This window comes from Lates calcarifer, linkage group LG5 (assembly GCF_001640805.2).
Source record: "Lates calcarifer isolate ASB-BC8 linkage group LG5, TLL_Latcal_v3, whole genome shotgun sequence".
Lineage (NCBI taxonomy): Eukaryota > Metazoa > Chordata > Actinopteri > Centropomidae > Lates > Lates calcarifer.
The window spans coordinates 5,708,826-5,727,290 of NC_066837.1; the positions used below are offsets into that span (position 1 = coordinate 5,708,826).

The window sequence follows — 18,465 nt, forward strand, 5'->3', positions numbered from 1 at the left end:
ATCTGCGCAGTAAATACTGTGCATTGTTATAGCCAGCAGCCAGTTAGCTTAGCTTAGCATAATGACTGGAAACAACTGGCCTTGCTCTGTCAAAAGGCTGTTCCCTGTTTCCTTAAGCTTTACATCTCACCCTCTACCAGACAGCAGATAAGTTTATTTCACAAAATGTTAAACTGTTGCCTCAAGTGGGCAGGTGCTCTAACATGAGTTTGACAAGACCATTCATAGGATTGAGACAGAGGTAGAGTTACTTACTGTGGTGAAAATTGAATAGTTAATGCATATTGAGCCAATGAATGGCAGTATAAAGGAATTATGCTTCAGAGTTGGTTTGCGATATTTCTGTGGGTGTTTTGATAAACGTTTTTGCAGTGAAAAATAGTCAGTATTGAAATCCATTATGAGTCCAAGCAGCCCACAGTCTCTATTAAAATTCTCAAGGTGAGTTTTTTTGTACTCAAAAGATTTTGGGTTGTGTATGACTTAAAGGTCACAGTTGCATTCAGTACCCTGGGTCAAGGTTTGGCAGCTAAAAGACTTAATTAATATTTTGATTTAAAAAAATTAATTAATACAACAAGAAAAAGCTTTGACCAATATTAAAACTTAACTCAAAGTCAAAACTGATGCAGAAAAGCGGTTATCAATAGTCAGACTGGTACGTACATACTTCCCTGTTCTGACACATGATTCTATTTAATATGATTTAATATGATACATTCATCATTTGTTAACAGGTTGTGGTCGTCTGACTGCAGTTAGCGGCCCGATCACCGTGAGAGCTTCAGGGTCCCGCTTTGGCTCCTGGATGACTGACGCCATGATTCCCAGCTCCGACAGCAGGGTAGGTGTACAGTGTGTGTGTGCATGTGCGTGTGTGTGTGTGTCTGTGTGTGCATGACAAGTGAAGCAGCTGTTGTAAATGTGGTCATAAGGTAGCCATGCTCTATATTTTTGTAAATGTATTTTTTCTGTCTCTTTCTACTTTTAACATGACTCCTGTGTGCACTCTGTCACCACTCACTACAAGCCTCACCCATTTCCTACAAACACACATGCTCTGTTCAGGGAGCGCATATTAAGCTAGTTGTCAAGGCGACTGTCTCCCAGTTGCCAGGTGTGATTTATATCGCCATGGTGACCCTTGGCTGTTCCCTATTAGAGCCTCTCCCTGGTGATAAGAAGGAGCTATACACAGCAGCAGTATCCCAGTTATCGCCTCGTGTTTCCCAGTAACCAGTCTGACTGTTGTTACAGTTACAGGGTTATGAGTTGGGGCTCATTCCTGGTCCCAGACGTGTCTGTTTGTATCTTCATCCCAAGAATAGGAAGCTTATTTTCAGCCTCTGTCTTTTAATGCTGCCTGTACGACGTTCCTGAGTATGTGTATGACATTCAGCAATGCACAAGATGTTCAGTTTACACAAATACAGTATATGCTCCCTCTGGATTTTATTACAAATAAGCCAGTGAAACTTAAAAATTTACTGAAATCACTTTTATCTTGTTTTTTTGTTTTTCCAGGCTTAAAGGAATCCTGTGGCATTTTCTTGTAAACAAACACAGTTATGTTTACATTGTGCATTTCTTTTCAAAATGCACTGTGTATATCCTTGAGGCTCAACAAACACGTTGGAAGCATTTCCTTCCTCATAAAACATTTGCAGAGCTGATTAAAAAAAAAATCATTTCAATTCGATTTTACCATTTTACAAACATGGTCTAAATGACATTTTCTTTACTTTACTGCTTCTACTTTCAAAACACTCCTGTGTGTTTGTTGAACTCGCTGTGATGTCTGTAAACGCTCCTTGCATGTAGTGTGTGTGGAGATGGTGGCCTTTGCTAGTTCATTCATTCAAGGTCATTATCTTAAGATTGTTGATATTAAGCATCAGAAACATCCCCTACCTACTGGAACGATTGTGTTTTTATTTTATTTTAAAGTATTTTTTTGTTTTGTTTTATTTTGTTTTCAGATGAAGTCAGATAAAATCATACAAAGCCATCAGTTAATTTCCAGGCTGGACAACCTGTATCTGTGCTACACACACACACACACACACACACAGTGAGTCACAATGAGTAAAGTCATTCTCATACATCCTTTGGTATCCATGACTACAGTGTCTGCACAGGGTCCCAGTTTGGCATTTATGAATTCTTCATTAGCTCATCAGTGTGTGAATGGGTGTGTATGTGTGTGCACCCATTATATTTTACACATTCAAACAGACACACACACACAAGCCTGCACACACCTGTCGCTGTATTTGAGAACAGCTGCTGAGGTGTGGATATCCCCTGATCTGTCAAGATGTCTCTGCTGATTGTGTGAGAGGGAGAGAGAGCATGAGAGAGACAGCAAATAAATGAGTGAGAGAGAGAGAATGGGGACAGTTATGAAAAGGTGTGAAGCAGGGACAGGAGACAGGAAAACGAAAGAGGGGGTGGACAGAAAGAGGAAGAAACAAAGAGCAAGAGAAGGTTGATCAAAAGAACAACAGTTGGGGCAGACAAGCAGGACGGGATGAAAGAAACAAGGGAGGCGATGAAACAGGAAAAACAACAGAAAAGAAGCGTGTCAAGACAGGTTGCGGCAGACATTAAAGATGGGTTTGAATTTTTAATGGGTTATTGGTCACTGTAATCATTCCTCTTCTACATACCATCCCTCTGTAGCATGACTACACAAGAAATACATGACAAAATCCACCTTTCTGGTTCTGTGTCGGAATGATTACCAAAGTTCAGCAGAAGACAATATGATGCTTTACTTGTCTGAGTTAGACAAATCCAGTAGAAAGTTCCCTGTTTCTGTTCTCTTACTTCCACACTGGCAAGAAACATTATGTTTTTGGGTTGTCCGTTTGACATCTCAGTAACACAGTCACTTGGACTCAAGGATGAACTCAATATATTTTAGTTGTGAAAGGTCAAGAATTCATATGCTAATTACGGCAAAATTTCACACACACGTCTAATAGGATAAAATGATGAAGTGATGACATGTCATATCCAGAAGGTCAAAGGTCAATTTCACTGTGACATCATAATGTTCTGCAAAAACACCTTTCTGGCCATTATTCAACACCATGAAGAAAGGGAGAGATTGTGACCATATTTCCTGCAAACTTGACTGGTTGGCAGGTGCTGATTCTAGTTCTCACAGTGTTTCCTTGCTGAGCCTGTTTAGTATCAGTTCTGTTCTTCAAGTAGCATTTCCTGAAGTGTTTCCCACTGTGGTTGGAATTAAGTTGTAGATGAGATATGATTAGTTGTTAAAGGATCTGAGTTGCTGGTTTGGTGAAGACGTGTTGTTTTAGGTACCACTGATATGAGGAAGTATGATCCAGAAGTCCAGCTTTAGTAAATAGACAAAGAGATCTGTGTATTTTAGAGCTCATCAGATGCCCAAACTCTGCCTGCTGGATTATAGTGTTAGGGAGTATTTTACTATTCTGAAAACCTATCACAACCACAATTACTTTATTCTCTGTCTCAATAATCACTAGGTAAACAATAGAGTAATTACTATATTTGAGTTAAGTCTTTAATGTGCCTCTCTGGGTTGCAAGTAGGAAAATGAACACAGGGTTGTTTGGGGACATTCCTGTGGCCATTACTTTTATACTTCATTTCACTTCACTTCATTTTAATGGCCATGCAACTGGAGTCAGTGGAAATTGTTTTTGGTACAGCATTGAAACAAACACTCAGTACTCAGTGTCAGCAGCACAGCATATTGGCAGAGATAACATATTTCCCAATAAATCACAGTCACAATATTTTTAAATAATGAAATGCTGCAAGTACAATGCAAGATGCAAGGATTATGACTGAACAAAGTCCGATGTTGTTCGATTTTTCAGACAGTGCTGACCCACAATTTTCAATTACCTGAAACAGAAATACCACAAGAGCTTTCAACATCAAACTCTCTGCGTAATCACTCAAAGAATTCAACTGCACGTGCATGCACCGAGAGCTGTCAATCAGTCAAACTTATCAGTCACCCTCTCATATGATTTAAACGTGATTTTTGCAACAGTCATCTGGTAACCATGGTAGCACATGGTGACACGTGCAGGGAAAAGGTTAAAACAGATGTGTGTTGAGCTCATTTCCTACTCTGTGTATTTTGGCTGTTCTACGTTAAAAATGGAGTGACATAGCGATCGCACAATAACACCCCCGATAATATTACGCTACAAGACACCTCTCTGTTGGCCTGTTTCTGTCTGTCAGTCAAGGTTGCCGTCAACCAGCAATTCTCATTAGCGCTTATTTCTTCTTTGCAGCAAGGAATATAATGAATACGTAAGATTCATAAGGTGCTGAACTTAATAAATATTAGAACAGAGGGAAGACTGTGGGTTTTGTTCCCTTATGTTTAACAGTCTAATTGCACAGGGGAAGGATTAGATCACGGCATGTAAGTATTAGGATAAAATCCAAATCTATCCTTTAAGGGAATGTGGGAGTCGGCCAGTTGAGAAGGAGCAGAGAGAAAGTGGTGCAACAGTCCCTAAAACTAAGGTGTGAGTTCAAGAAACATCAAAAAACTCCCCACTCACTTTTTTGCACGCACCGTTCGTTGTATAATAAGCGTCTGGAGCTTGTTTATATAAAGCAAATGGTGCATTCAAATGCAAGAAGATTACAGCTGCCAGAAAACAAAGGGACTCGTGTTCCTTTGAAACACTGTTTTATGGGGAATTAAAACAGAGAAGTTTTCATCAGATGAGCCGGTGAAGCAGGGAGAAAAACAGGGAGGAATGGAAGTATTTAGAGGAGAAAGAGAAGAGAGTGTTGGTGGTAGAGAGAGAGAGAGCAATCAGTCTGTTCCATTGTCTTTGCAAATGCAGGCTGAGTCTCAATTAAAAACCACGTTATTGAAGGCCCTCAGAATCACTGCAATCAGTTACCTTTGTCTGAAAGTCCCTAATTCATCGTGAATTTTAAAATATTGTGACTACAAATTAACTGTAATTTAAAAAATGGTGCTGACACTGCTAGAGAAATTTTCTTTTCTTTGACCCATGAAAAAAACATCCTTTTCATCTGTTCACTCTTTTCTGCCCTCTGTACTTTCCTCTATTTGCAGAGGGAATAACGAGCATCTTTTTCACCAACAATGCTCCCTTCTTCCCGGCTTTCTCTGCTCTTTCATCTATTTCACCTCTCGTCCCTCTTTGGGTAATTAATCCTCCATGCTGTCGACGCTCAATTTTCTTCCCATCTCATTTCTTCTTCCTCCTCATCTTTTCTCCGTCTCCGTCCGTTTGTTTCGCCAGCGATCTCTGATGGTTTTCTCTCTCACCATCAACCCCCCCCCTTCTGTCCTACATTTACACCTCTTCTCATTACTCTCAGATTATCTGGTTTTACTTTTCATTTTCATGTGATTTAGGAGGTGGGGGAAGGTGGACATCAATCCTCCATACGCAGGACAAATTACAATTTATCACCTCTAATTATCAGCATGAATTTATAAACTGCAGAAATTTATAGAGCAGAAATTCTTCCATGATCACCATCATCAGCTTTATCGTCACAGGAGAGATAACTGTTATATTTATCTTAAAACGTTCTCTCATATTAGAAAAAAATATGTAATAATATATATCAAGTCAAGCTTTCTGCTCTCACATGGTCCATATGCTGTGTATACTGACAATGGACGCACTTGAAATTCTCAGTGATTCTTTTCCAACAGTGAGTCCTTGATTTCAGCCACAGTTAGTAAAAGAAGGCCTCTCATCTCCATCTGACAACCATCAGTTTTACTGTCTAAACTGTCACCAGCAAATATTATTAGCTGTAACTAACAAGTGCTGGCTATTTAAATTTAACTCTGTGTGAGTTGAAACCCACATCTCCAGCTGACTCAACCAGCTAACAAGAACCCTGTACAAGGGTCTTAAATATGCTCTGCACACTACCATTACTACATACTGTACATTCATGGTGTAGACTGAGGCTATAGCTGCATTTCCCAGGCAAAAAAAATACTAAATCTGCTTTCTCATAAGTTGATAACTAGAGAACTTGGAAATGAAAAAAGCACTGTCATTGTATTGGAACATAGAGCTAGCTAACTCTTGTATTATAGTACAGTAATGATGAAGAAAAATGTCAGATCAGTTATATCGCTGTAACATAACCCTGCTTGGTTGCTTACAATAACAAGACTAGGTAAAAAACCTAGTATATGACTGGACCTTATAGGGGCTATTGAAATCATGAAATCCTACCACACCACGGAGTGTCTTTCCTGTCGGGCTGCTGACAGCGTTGTCAGCCAGTTTTAACTCAGCATAACACTGGTGGCTGTGAACATTCCCACGATGGGAAGGCAGGCAGGACACTGCAGACAGAAAGAGCGGAAAGTATCGGAGCAGGCCGACCAATGGTGTGTCACTCTCTCAGTCAAAAAACATACACAGAGTTAGATTTATGCTTTAGTGCTAATATTTTCAAACTGTATGTTTCACTTTTGCAAAAGGAAAACATTTGAAGGACAATCAATAAATGAGCCTGTTACGCTATCTCACATGCTAATGCATGCAGCTTACACTAGAACAGACAAAAATGCTGTTTTAACCCATTACATACATTTATTTTGCTCTGTGCTTTTGGTTTTGGTCATTTTTAAAAGCACCACTCTCTTCACCCCATGGATATTGAGTGTCTCTCTTACTGCAGCTCCATTAATACCACTTGGGCATTTCAAAAAATCCAAAGCTTGACAGGCCTGCTGTGCCTAGTTACTGTTGCTATGCTGTGGATGGATAGCCGCTGTTCAGATTTGTCCTGACTTAGCTTAAATTGTACAGTGGCAGAGTTTGAGTGCCAGCCAAAAGTCAAAAGCCAAACACCATGTCATTATCTAATTAAGTGTCTGGTGAGCCTGGTGAGTGACCATTATAGATCATTCTGCAAGGTTTGTGTTATTTAATTCTTGGTGGGAGTCAGTTTTGCTCTGGTTTCTTTTCTTCCTCCATCAGGTGTGGTCGATGGATGGCTACTATAAGGGCAGGCGTGTGTTGGAATACAGGACCATGGGGGATTTCACCAAGGGCCAAAACTTTGTGCAGCATCTGTTGCCGCACCCCTGGGCAGGAACAGGCCATGTGGTCTACAACGGGTCACTCTATTACAACAAGCACCAGAGCAACATCTTGGTAAGAGACTGGCTGCAATATGAGAAGGAGCGGATCAACAGTTTGATAATCAGATAACCAGAGTGACAGACTGATGCGTCTGTATTTCCAGGTTCAGTACCATTTCCGCTCTCGCAGCGTGTTGCTCCAGCGCAGCCTGAGTGGAGCTGGATACAACAACACCTTCCCCTACAGCTGGGGAGGATCCTCCGACATCGACCTCATGGCTGACGAGACGGGACTGTGGGCCGTCTACACCACCATCCCAAATGCGGGAAATATAATGGTACAGTCTGCCTGTGTGTGTGTGTGTGTGTGTGTGTGTGTGTGTGTTCCTACACTCTCATGATAACCAAACAAAACCAAAAATGAAGAACATGAGGGTGTTTTCTCACTGTATTCTAAAACTGAAGTTACTGCTGTCAGCAGGTTTGCTTTACCTTCCAGAAATCATCAACTCCTACGGTTTTTAAAAATGCATTAGAAAAGCAGAGACATTGCTGCATAGAGTAATGTAACATAAAGAATGGCATGTATATTGCAGTATCTTCTAACACAATTTTAATATACAGTATAGAGCTAATTTTCTCCATTACTGTGCTTTTGTTACAATCCCCTGCATACACCCAGGGGACAAGAAACTGTATGTGTACGTGTGTGTGACATAAATCTAAAGATTGATGGACGGGTTTCAATAAAATGCAAAGAATTCAATAGGAGGTGGAGTACGCCAAGACCAAAATAATATGAAACACAATTCTTTCATCTCAAAAAATTGAATTATGCACCAAAGACAAGTTGAGATACTGAACTCCCTGTTTCAACAAACACAGAAGAGAAACTGCAGGATGAAATAAAAATGAAACCCACCCCTTTCACTTCCAAGTCCACTTTATAAAGTAACTGACCGTCTGGCGAATCCCTCCACTGAACAGTGATTGTTCAACCACCTCCATCCAAATTTAGCACAAATCTACACCAAATTTCCAGAAAATTAGCTGAAGAAAATATGAATTAATATGTATTTTCTATCCACTACTGCCCTGTCCAAATATTAGCAGTTGGATAAACAGAGATAAACAGCTGGTGGCGATAATTCTCCAGCCGAGTGTCATAAAAGCACCACAGAGGAACAGAGTGCAACAACATAATGTAATTAAAAGAGTCCCAGTTAAACCTGAAGCAAACAAGAACTATGTGGAAAACATGAAGGAAATATGGCATTTATGTTTGTTTAATGTATCAGTTTTAGGAACATCACTGTCTCCTCACAGCGTGCCCTGACCATCACACTGCATCACCACCCAGAATTCTGTGCACATTTACACATTTTTGAACTTCAAATCGTCCATTAATCCTTATTAAAACTTAATTTTGAAATGTAACATAGAGTCAATAAACTATATGCTTGTAGCAGATGACTCATAGGGTACTATAAACAATGCATAATGGTTACAAGAAATAGTTGGACACATGCTAAAGGCCATTCAGTTCAACAAACAACAAACATGGTTTTTGATGGATTTTATTAAAACATTGTTCACTGGTATACAATCTCTGATGTGTGATGTCTGTGATTGTCTCTCTCTCTCTCTCTCTCTCTCTCTGTGACTGTCTCTAGGTGAGTCGTCTGGACCCTCGCTCACTAGAAGTGCTCCAGAGCTGGGACACAGGGTTTCCTAAGCGCAGCGCAGGTGAGGCCTTCATGATCTGCGGCACCCTGTACGTCACCAACTCCCACCTGGCCGGGGCTAAGGTCCACTTCGCCTACCACACCAACTCCTCCACGTACGAGTACACCGACATCCCCTTCCACAACCAGTACTCCCACATCAGCATGATGGACTACAACCCCAGAGAGAGAGCGCTGTACACCTGGAACAACGGACACCAGGTCCTCTACAACGTCACACTGTTTCACGTCATCCGGAGCGACGGATAGATCGACACGTAGGAAATGGTAAAAGATAGAAATATAGTAGAGATGGAGGAGATGGGTTAAAGGGTACTACAACTTACAACACGCATACATACACGAATATACACACACATTCATGTCAAGAGGAAAATGAGCACTGTCTGTTTTTGAATTTGAATGACTTCTAGACTGCGAAAGCTCACAGAGCTAATAACTAGACACAATACACGGTTGTCGAACACCAGTCTAAAGGTCACAGACAAGAGTATTCATCACAGCGAAGACGAAAATTAACTGCCTCTGCTACAGGGACGCTGATAGAAAGAAAGAAGTCAGACAGTTTGAGCTCATCCATATTCTGTTGCGTTTCATTCCACTCGTGTCTCAAGAAGTGATTTTGGAAGTTGAGGTCGAATTGTTGGGGGGGGGGGTGGGGGGGGGGTGGACGCTGCTCGTGAACTGAATCTCAACTCGCTTCAAACCTCGAGCTATGATGGCGGCCCTGACGGAGATATTCTGGGTTTGTGATGTGATCGTGGACGTATTCAGTCAGCATGGTTGTTCATTCAATAAACCTTACTGTCAAACTTGGCCACGGCTGTTGTTTTCTCTGTATTGGAGCAGGGAGAGCGGTGAGCTGAGTCTTCAGTTGTATCCTTGTTTTTAATACAAACCTGCATGTCTGTCCACATGTTTGCATGTGTGTTGAAAATGGGCAGAACAGAGGCTCAATTCTCTCTCTTTGGTCTGTGTCACAACCTTTTACATAACAAGAAATAAATAAGATGTCTAACTAAATAAACAAGAGTAACTTGCAAATCAAGGAACTGGAGAAAAAGGGAATAAAGAAAGTAAATGCCAAGGCGCAGCCACACAGAGGGTTTATCGCAACAATATATAAAGTTTACCTCACTGAAACAAGGGAACCAAAAACAGGGCTACTGGTGACCTTCAAACCAAATCAAGACTGAAATAACAACATAACAAAAGGTCTTCCTTCCGGCAGGGAGATGGTCTCTCTCTCTCTTTATCTCTTTCTCTCTTTCTCTCTACTCCGCCTCTGTGCTTCACAGGCATGCAGCCTCAATCAGCTCAGGTGCTTTCCGTTGCCTATCAGGGTCTGGAGAGGAGAGAGCAGGATGTTTCAGAGGAGGGAAAAACAACCAAACAAAGGGTGAGGACACACCAACACCTACATCAAACACCCCCATTAGAGGTGTAGTGGTGGTGGGTAAACACTGCGTATTCATCTTTTTGTTCCCTGACTTCAGTTTTTAAGGCAGTGCCTCCTCCCAGGCAACATTAGTAACCCTGGAAAAAGCACTGTCTTGAGGATAAACTCAGGGAACAAAAAGTCCCATCCTTTATATGTCATTCCATAACCTGCGAGCTACATGGGCGGAGGGTTTAAAGTGAATTAGTATAATTAAAACATTAGCAGCGAGCTAATCAGCCACACATGACTATAAATATGAAGTGAACACTCCAAAGCACAAACTTTGTCAAGAAAATAAAACTGACTGTAGAGAAAAGCATTTCTAGAAAGAGAATATTACATTATTTAATGATGTACACTGGTGACAGAGAGGGTGGTGACCATAGTGGACCTGCCTTCGACTCACTTCCATCAACAACCAGTCATTTTGGAAGGGTGATGGGAGCAGGAAGTCAGAGGACTGAGGGCTTCATTTGCCAGAAACCTTGCCTGAATTGGGAATAGTGTCCAATCTTGCACTTTGCCGAATTTAATGTTACATTTAACATCAGACGAGAGCTAAACAAACAAGTTTGTCGTCCGTGTACTGTTGACAGAACAGCGTTAACCAAACGCTTAGACGTGGAATTACAAAGGCAGAGATGACTTTTACTTGTGGAGTTACTGTCTCCTGTCAATAATCTTTCAGTAGACAAAAGATGCCTTTGGTTGACACTCTCTTTGAAGCCGTATTCAGAGTTCTTCTGCAGTGATTTTTTTCATTGGTTCTTATTGATTGCAGCAGTGTTATGAAAGATGTGGGCTCAGGGGAGAGTGTCGTTTTGGTTGGTCAAGCGCAGCTGCAAAGGTTAACCTGTTCATTATTATTTAAGTGGATATAATGAGCTGAAAAGCAGAGGGTGACATCCCTAGACATTAATCAATACTGTTTGTTGAGGCCAGCAAACTCACAAAAACACATGCACATACATAATCACATGCTAACGTACAAGGTCGCATATGAACACATAGTCATACACATGAAAGAGTAAGAGACAAAGAACAGGAGGCAGGTGTTACAGAGAGATGATCAGATGAACAAAATGTTGGATCGATGTAAAGCGAAGGGGGGCAATAAAAATGCCTGGCTATATGTGGATCTAATTGTGGAAACATCACAAATGACCACTCTGTTGCCATGGTGACTGTGACGATGTGTCGAACTGCCTCGAGTACGGGTCACTGCTTCGAAAACCAGATATGACTCCTCATCCCCCACTTATTTTCTCCTGTCTATTTTTTAATTTGAGGCGTTTAATTAACACAGAGATGAAATATATACATCTGACATTAACGAAAAATAAAAATAAATCAAAACGTCTTCATACAGACACATTAGTAATCTTAATAAGTAAGGGAAAAATCCAATCTCACGTATCAATAAACTGTGAAGTTCACAACATTTTAGGACCTTTTTTTAAAGTCCCAGCTTTCCTCAGTCTGCATCATTGGCTTCTTCAGTCTGTGATCTCTAGAATTTCAAGCAAAAGCCTCCAGAGAGAACAGGTGTGAACTTCATGCACCCGTTCATTTCTTTTGCAAAAACAGCAATTAGCTGATTATAACCAGAACAAGGCAACGCGCTAATGATTACAACGGTTTAATGACCCAGAACTGGGTTATTTAATGAACTTCAGCATCAAGGTACAGTCACATTGGCCTTCTTTTAAAACAAAACAGCTCCATGCTCAGCTGCAAAGACAAGATGTGTGAATAAATAAAAAGATGCTGCACTTTTATAGGCTGGTAGAGGTACAAAACACGGTGATGACACTCTGCTACAATAAAATCTTCCCCATTTCAAACACAGTGCTCCCTGTTTTTAAAGGCCCACTGTGCACACATTTGCAGATCAAAGTTGAATGAAGCTGACCAGCGAGTCCTCTGCAGCTGGAACAAGAAAATCATGCTTTATTTTGACTGTTTATATGAGAGGGAGTTAGTATTCACAGGATAGAAGTGTAATGTGACTCTACCTTAAACCTGCATTAAGTGATTTTTTTCGGGCAACATTGGTGCTATACTAACAACTGGAGTCATGGTTGAGTCATGTTTGTGGAATTGGGAATTTAGTTATATTGAAAAATTGTGTCAAGGCAAATGCATTTTGTATCACTGTGAACCATGTAGACATGGCAGTTACCTAAAATGTGATGTAACATAATATTTGTAAATCTTTATTGGCCTGTAATTTTCCTGAAAATTTCCTGGCAATGATTAATAGGGACAATAGAGGCATTTTATTTGTTTAATTGGTGATCTCCAGAGGACTGTCCTTCTAAAGAGGCAATAGACAAGTTTTCTGTTTTAACAGAAAAATGTTGATTGCGTTACGTCATGGTTACAGAATAATGAAGGCTCAATTTATGGTACAGGGGAAGCACTTTTCCATGATAGCTATCGATATCTTTCCCCGGTTAGTGGAATTGGTGGTTGGGGGAACAATTGTGGAGACTCCACTCAGAAAAAGAAAACGAGGCTTGTTGTCAAAGGAGGCAATGAAGGTGAAGAGAGAGAGAGCGATAGGATCTGTTGTTAATAAAACAAGAGTGAACCTCAGTAAATGGAGAGAGCCATGGTCGGACTAGGACAGAAATTCAGCCCTGGACTTAAACTCTGGGACCACTTTTATAGATTTTTTTATGGTCCACTAGCCCACTGGGATTTGTCCTAGTCCCAATGGCCAGTCTTTCTATGTCGAGACTTTCCAGGACTTGAGAGGGCTTCAAAACCAACAGCCAGGTGGAATTATCTTTACTGGACTACTTGGACTGGTTTTGGACAGTGGCACACTGATAGCGGTAGCCATGTTGCTAACGCTACCACTAGCATCCAGACACAAAGAGATGATTCATTGTCCATTTGATAATATAAACGAAAACATGTTTCCTGGTGGTGGCCTCTCTAAAATAAGCAGTCACAAAGCAGTTCTTCTCTGCAACAGTGGCTCCAACATTAAAGTTGTCCATCGTCACTTCGTCAGGTAAATGTAAATTATTATTGAGAGCTTTGTTCTTCATATATGCAAATTGTACACTTCCCTGTAGATATTTTTGCATATTTGATTAACCTGTTGTGCACTGACTAAAATCCTATTTAGATTAGCAGCTGAGTGTACTAATTGAACACTGCATTTCACTATAATTAGTAGCAAATTAAATACCTCTTTCCTGGAAACTTCACAGGAAATTAGCAACCTGTAATTTTATATGAACTCGAACATTGCAATGGATTGATTCTTCTTTCAGTGTTGTCTCATTGCAGCCTATTGCACACAGTAAACCACAAATCCATGTCTAGTATTGCAGTTTGTGATGTTATCCTTGCAGACGTGTTACATAACAAGTTGGCACACATTTTCACTCTGCTTTTTGACACAAGTGAGCATATTGTTGGATTCACATTGCAGTGACAGACTGTATATAGACTCCCTGAGAATTTACTTCGATTTCCTTCCATCCCTCTGAGCTTCTCTGCCTGTTTTTCCCTCGCTCCATCTCTCTGTCTTCTTTATTTGCCCAACTCCCTGCTGTCTTTGGCGAGGCCTGAGTTGGTTTGGCTCGATTCCTGCTGCAAGGTTCCCTTCTCTCCATCTATCACCATCATTGGCTCCGATTTTCTGCATCGTGGAAGTGCTTCTCCGGAAGACCCGCCGGAATTCCACACAGGGATACACAGTCATGCACACACACACAGTCTTGGACAAAATGCTGCTTGGCAAAGAATAGACACCGGATATATCATTTTTACCTTTTTATTTATTCATCTCTATCTGTCCATCTATCTATTGGCTTTTGTCTCCTGGGTGGATATCAGCCTGATGAATAATTTACTACTGTTAAAAGAGACCACCTAAGGGGTTCAGAGGACTGAGAGAAGGCAACAGAATAAGGAGAGGTAAAGTGAGGAAAGACAGATAAGAAAAAAAGGAGAGAAAAAAAATCCTGTTATGGCAGAAAAGGGCAAAGGAGGAGAGGGATGCGCAGGCTAAACACACGTCAACGCCGAGCTGAGACACATGGCCTGTAATCATGTTTAATTAATGACGGAGAGATCAGCCCATTAAACAAGGACACAGGCTGAAAGACTAGCCTGGGAGGGAAACACGGGCGGGCGGCAGGAGGAGGTCAGGGAGGTGGCAGATCGTCTCCCTCTTTGAACGTAGAAGAAAAGAGGAGTGTAAATGAGCAACAGAGAGGATGTGGGGGTCTGAGAGAGAAAAGAGAGGCGTCAGGTTCCACCCGGGCTCGTCTGCTGGTCTATTAATAGAAGTCAGAGCACATTGAGGACGGGAAACCAACCAATTAGAATCAAGCTGCACTACCAGTGGTAAACCCTCATTCAGTCATCGCACGCACATACACACATGCATACATGTACAGGGCTGTCAGATTTGTTGTCTTTGTCACTTATTGTCACCTGGATCATCTCTTCAGGTACCTCCATGGGAAGCTATCCAAACCAAAACGCTAATGACGACCCTCGCTGATGTTTGGTCGGCCGTGTTGTGTGTAGGAACGTTGCTGCGAAAGTTGAAATTCACTCATCTGAGCCTGAGGGGCTGCAATGCACTTGGGAATTTTGTGGTAGGGATGATGTAAATCAGCAGTGTTGCAGCGGCAAGTAACAAATTAGAACACAAGGTTTAAATCTGCTTTAAATGTTTCCTGTTTGACTGTTATTGCAGTGCAGAGGCAAACACTCAACAGCAGATCACTTGTTTCTAGACATTAGTTCAGGACATCACAGGTACAGTATATACAATTCAATCACAGGAGACTAATTAAAAGAAGGACTTAAAGTTCCAATATGTAAATTTGCTGTTGCTACATAGTGAGCATTAGCATTAATAGGTGTTTACTCACAAGAGCTTCAAGTATTGTTGCATTTACAAGATGTTAGAATATGTTCTCTGGGCAGCATTTCTTCCTCATCCTCTCATCTTGGACTGAAGCCACGCTGGATGCTACAGTGACTCACTAGCTAGCTGGTTAGCATGCAAACTCCATGTTAGGAGAAAAGAAGTAATAGAAATAGAAGCAAATCAAGAGTTAACTTTGCTGCTTTCCACCACTGCAACCAGTTCTTGGTGAGAGCAGGAGTTTCCTCTAGACTGGTAAGCTAAACAGGTGTTAATGCTAACGTTGGCTATGTAGTGATAGCAAAAACATAAAGCACCTTTCAAGAGTTGTATGTATAAATGTATTTATTTACATAGACAGAACAGGTCATCCACTAACCACAAGATCAATGGTTAGATCCTTGGCTTCCTCCTGTCCAAAAATTCTAAGTGTCCTTGAGCAAAATGTCAGGCCTCACACATTTACATTTCTGTATTGTGATCCTAAACCTCTCATACTTTTTCCTGTCAGGTTTGCTCAAGTCAGATTCACCAAGGCTCTCTTAACTACACAAACGTAAATCGCTCATTTCAGGCTGGTGAACACCACCTGTTCACCAGCCTGGATTACATTATGTTGGTGAGATGTCAGTACTAACTAAGCCCCATAAGAGTGGATCTATCTGTACAAGGGTTTCTTTGCACAAGGAACATTGATCACCCAAGTTGCTCTTGTTGGTTAGGCCTGCACCATGCATGGGTACTTGCTGCCATCGGGGTGTGCGTGAGTGTGTGAATGAGAGTCTAAATGTTAAGTGCTCTGGATAAAAGCTCTATGCAAATGCAGTCCATTTGTCATTCAAGGATGTGCAACTAGAAACTGTGTTTTGAAATTACAGGAGCAGCACCATGAGGCCATATAGGAATATCTCCCTAATGGAGTGGAGACACTGGTGTGGTGGTGAAGGAACAAAGAAAAGCCTAGCTGAAGATTTGCATGGATGTGATGTTGAGCAGGATTCCTGATGAGATGGAGGTGGAGGTGGGTTGATGCTTAAATGACATTTGACAGCAGCAGAGAAAGGAACGGATTTTAAAATGTGACAGTAACATGATGATGAACTCGTAGAAGTAAAAATCGGAGTGGTTGACGTAAGAAGTGTGAATGCCTACAATCATCCATCTGAGTTGGAGGTGGGAAAGGAAAAATCTTGACCTTGGAGTGATTTTTTAAGAAGTGAAACTCAATAGTGAGCTGCTTTTTAAATTAGCTGTTATCGATTATTTTAGCGTTGATAATGGATTTTATTTGCAGACACTTCTGTAATTCTTGTCAAAGATTCATGATGTCTTAGAACAGTTTTTCACAGTTGCTGCTCATAATTATACTTAGTCTAAACAATATAATGTAGACCCAGCAATAACATCATTCACCATTCACCCTCTGCCCTTTAGAGAAGCATTATCTTTCATTGCTATTTATTCAGGTTATTCATTCTTCATATACTGTACTCAGTATACAGCTTAACAAAAATGTGCATAGATGAATGTGAAAGCTGCTTGGTTAACAAATATTAGCATAAACACAAAACCTTCTATTTGAGCCCGTTTGTGTCAAGGTTTTCTCAGGTGAAAGGAAAAAAAACATTTCCTTGAATATGTGAAGCCACATTTTGTGCATCAGTTAACTAAATCCAACATTAACTGTTGTATCAGCAAAGCTTAAATTTTAAAAACAATAAAACCCAATGACAATGTAAACAGTGTGCATACATAAAATAAACTGCACACAGCTCGCACTGCAGAATCACAGGGGAAACATAAACTTAATGTAGACAATAGTATTATCCTTCCATATGAGTGATGATGATGACGGTTTTGTTATTGTGTCTTGCATACAAATGGGCTCAGAGGAGCCTTCAAATTAATAAAACATTGCTCCAGATTGCAGTGCATATATTTTCATATGATACCGTAAAAGGTCCAAAAATAAAAATACTCCTTCACATAACTTACACAGATTTACTTATATCAGATTTACATACTTTCATCTATGCAATAAACCTAAAACAACAAGATACTAATATACCAGCTCAAATCAAAATGAAATTGACAGAGGAAGAATACCACTTCTCACTTTTGCAGTTAAAGATCTTTGGCTCAATTTTAAAGGGAAAAAATATTTGCTTTCTTGCTGAAAGAAGACTGAAAATACATGGTGAGGCTACAACCCGCGGCTAGGTAGCTCAGTTCAGGATAAAGACTGGAAACAGAGGGAAACAGTGACCCTGGTTCTGCCTGAAGGTAATTGAACCAGCACCTCTTTTGTTTTCAGACAGAAAGTAGATTTTTGTTTCACCTCATTCAAATTTCAACGTCTCATGTGACTTCATCAGAGGATTATCTAATATATGTTGTTTCCGGTCTTTGTGCTAAGCTAATCCAAGCTAACCAGTTGTTAGCAGACAATTTCTCAAACAAACAATTCCCTTAACTTTGGCTTAGTAATGTTGTGTTTAAGGTACCATTACATGTCAGCCTGTTCCCTTGAATTTATTTCAGTTTTCCTGATATAAATGCTATAATTATTGATCTGCTGGAGGAAACCCGGACAAAGGCAGACTCAGAAGAGCTCACTCTGTGGTTCCCAGTGTTATATCCTGGGGACAGACATGCAAATAAATAATGTGATTAAGCTCACAGCTGAAGCTTAAGTGAGCAGAAACATGTCTGCCGCAGAGTCGAGATGATCTACTTTGTTGTCAGCGTTTACCCCTGGACGTTGAGGTTCCCTTTCAGCCCACATTATTGATTCTCAGCGTTATCCCCATCCTTGCTACCTTCCCTCTTGTTCCCTTTCATCCTCTAATTTGATCTCCCTCCCTCGGAGTCTCTCTTCATTGAGATGCCGTCCCCTTCCCCACATCCATCAGAGCATCGCCTCCCTCTCCCACTCCTCTTATCTCATTACTCTCTCTAATTAGCCCCAAACGAGCCCGTAGGAACCAATAACACGCCTTTGCTCACGCATATCAATGAGATTGACACACATACACACACATACACATCTGTAAAGTCATGTTTGATTTGTGCGTATGTGTGTGCAAATGTGTCTTTTTGAAATTTGGGTTTGCTGATACGGCCATGAGTTTTGGCAGACTTTACTTCGGTCGATTATGCAAGAGAGAAGGGAAGTGTGTGTGTGTGTGTGTGTGTGTTGTGTGTGTTTGTGTGTGTCTATGCGGCCAGCTTGTATCTCAGTTGGACACAGGAAATGCGTGTTTGG

General features: G+C 40.8%; 1 protein-coding gene across 4 annotated transcripts in view; it reads left to right on the forward strand.

The window, feature by feature from the left end:
• Positions 1 to 9,675, forward strand: part of LOC108894759 (noelin-2) — a 28,790-nt gene extending 19,115 nt beyond the window's left edge. For all 4 annotated transcript variants that reach the window (XM_018693360.2, XM_018693361.2, XM_018693362.2 and 1 more), the window contains 4 exons: positions 738 to 844; positions 7,011 to 7,187; positions 7,279 to 7,452; positions 8,788 to 9,675. In XM_018693360.2, coding sequence (XP_018548876.1) covers positions 738 to 844; positions 7,011 to 7,187; positions 7,279 to 7,452; positions 8,788 to 9,108 — 779 coding nt within the window. In that variant the 3' untranslated portion in view covers positions 9,109 to 9,675. The remainder of the gene's footprint in view (positions 1 to 737; positions 845 to 7,010; positions 7,188 to 7,278; positions 7,453 to 8,787) is intronic.
• Positions 9,676 to 18,465: the final 8,790 nt, after the last annotated feature.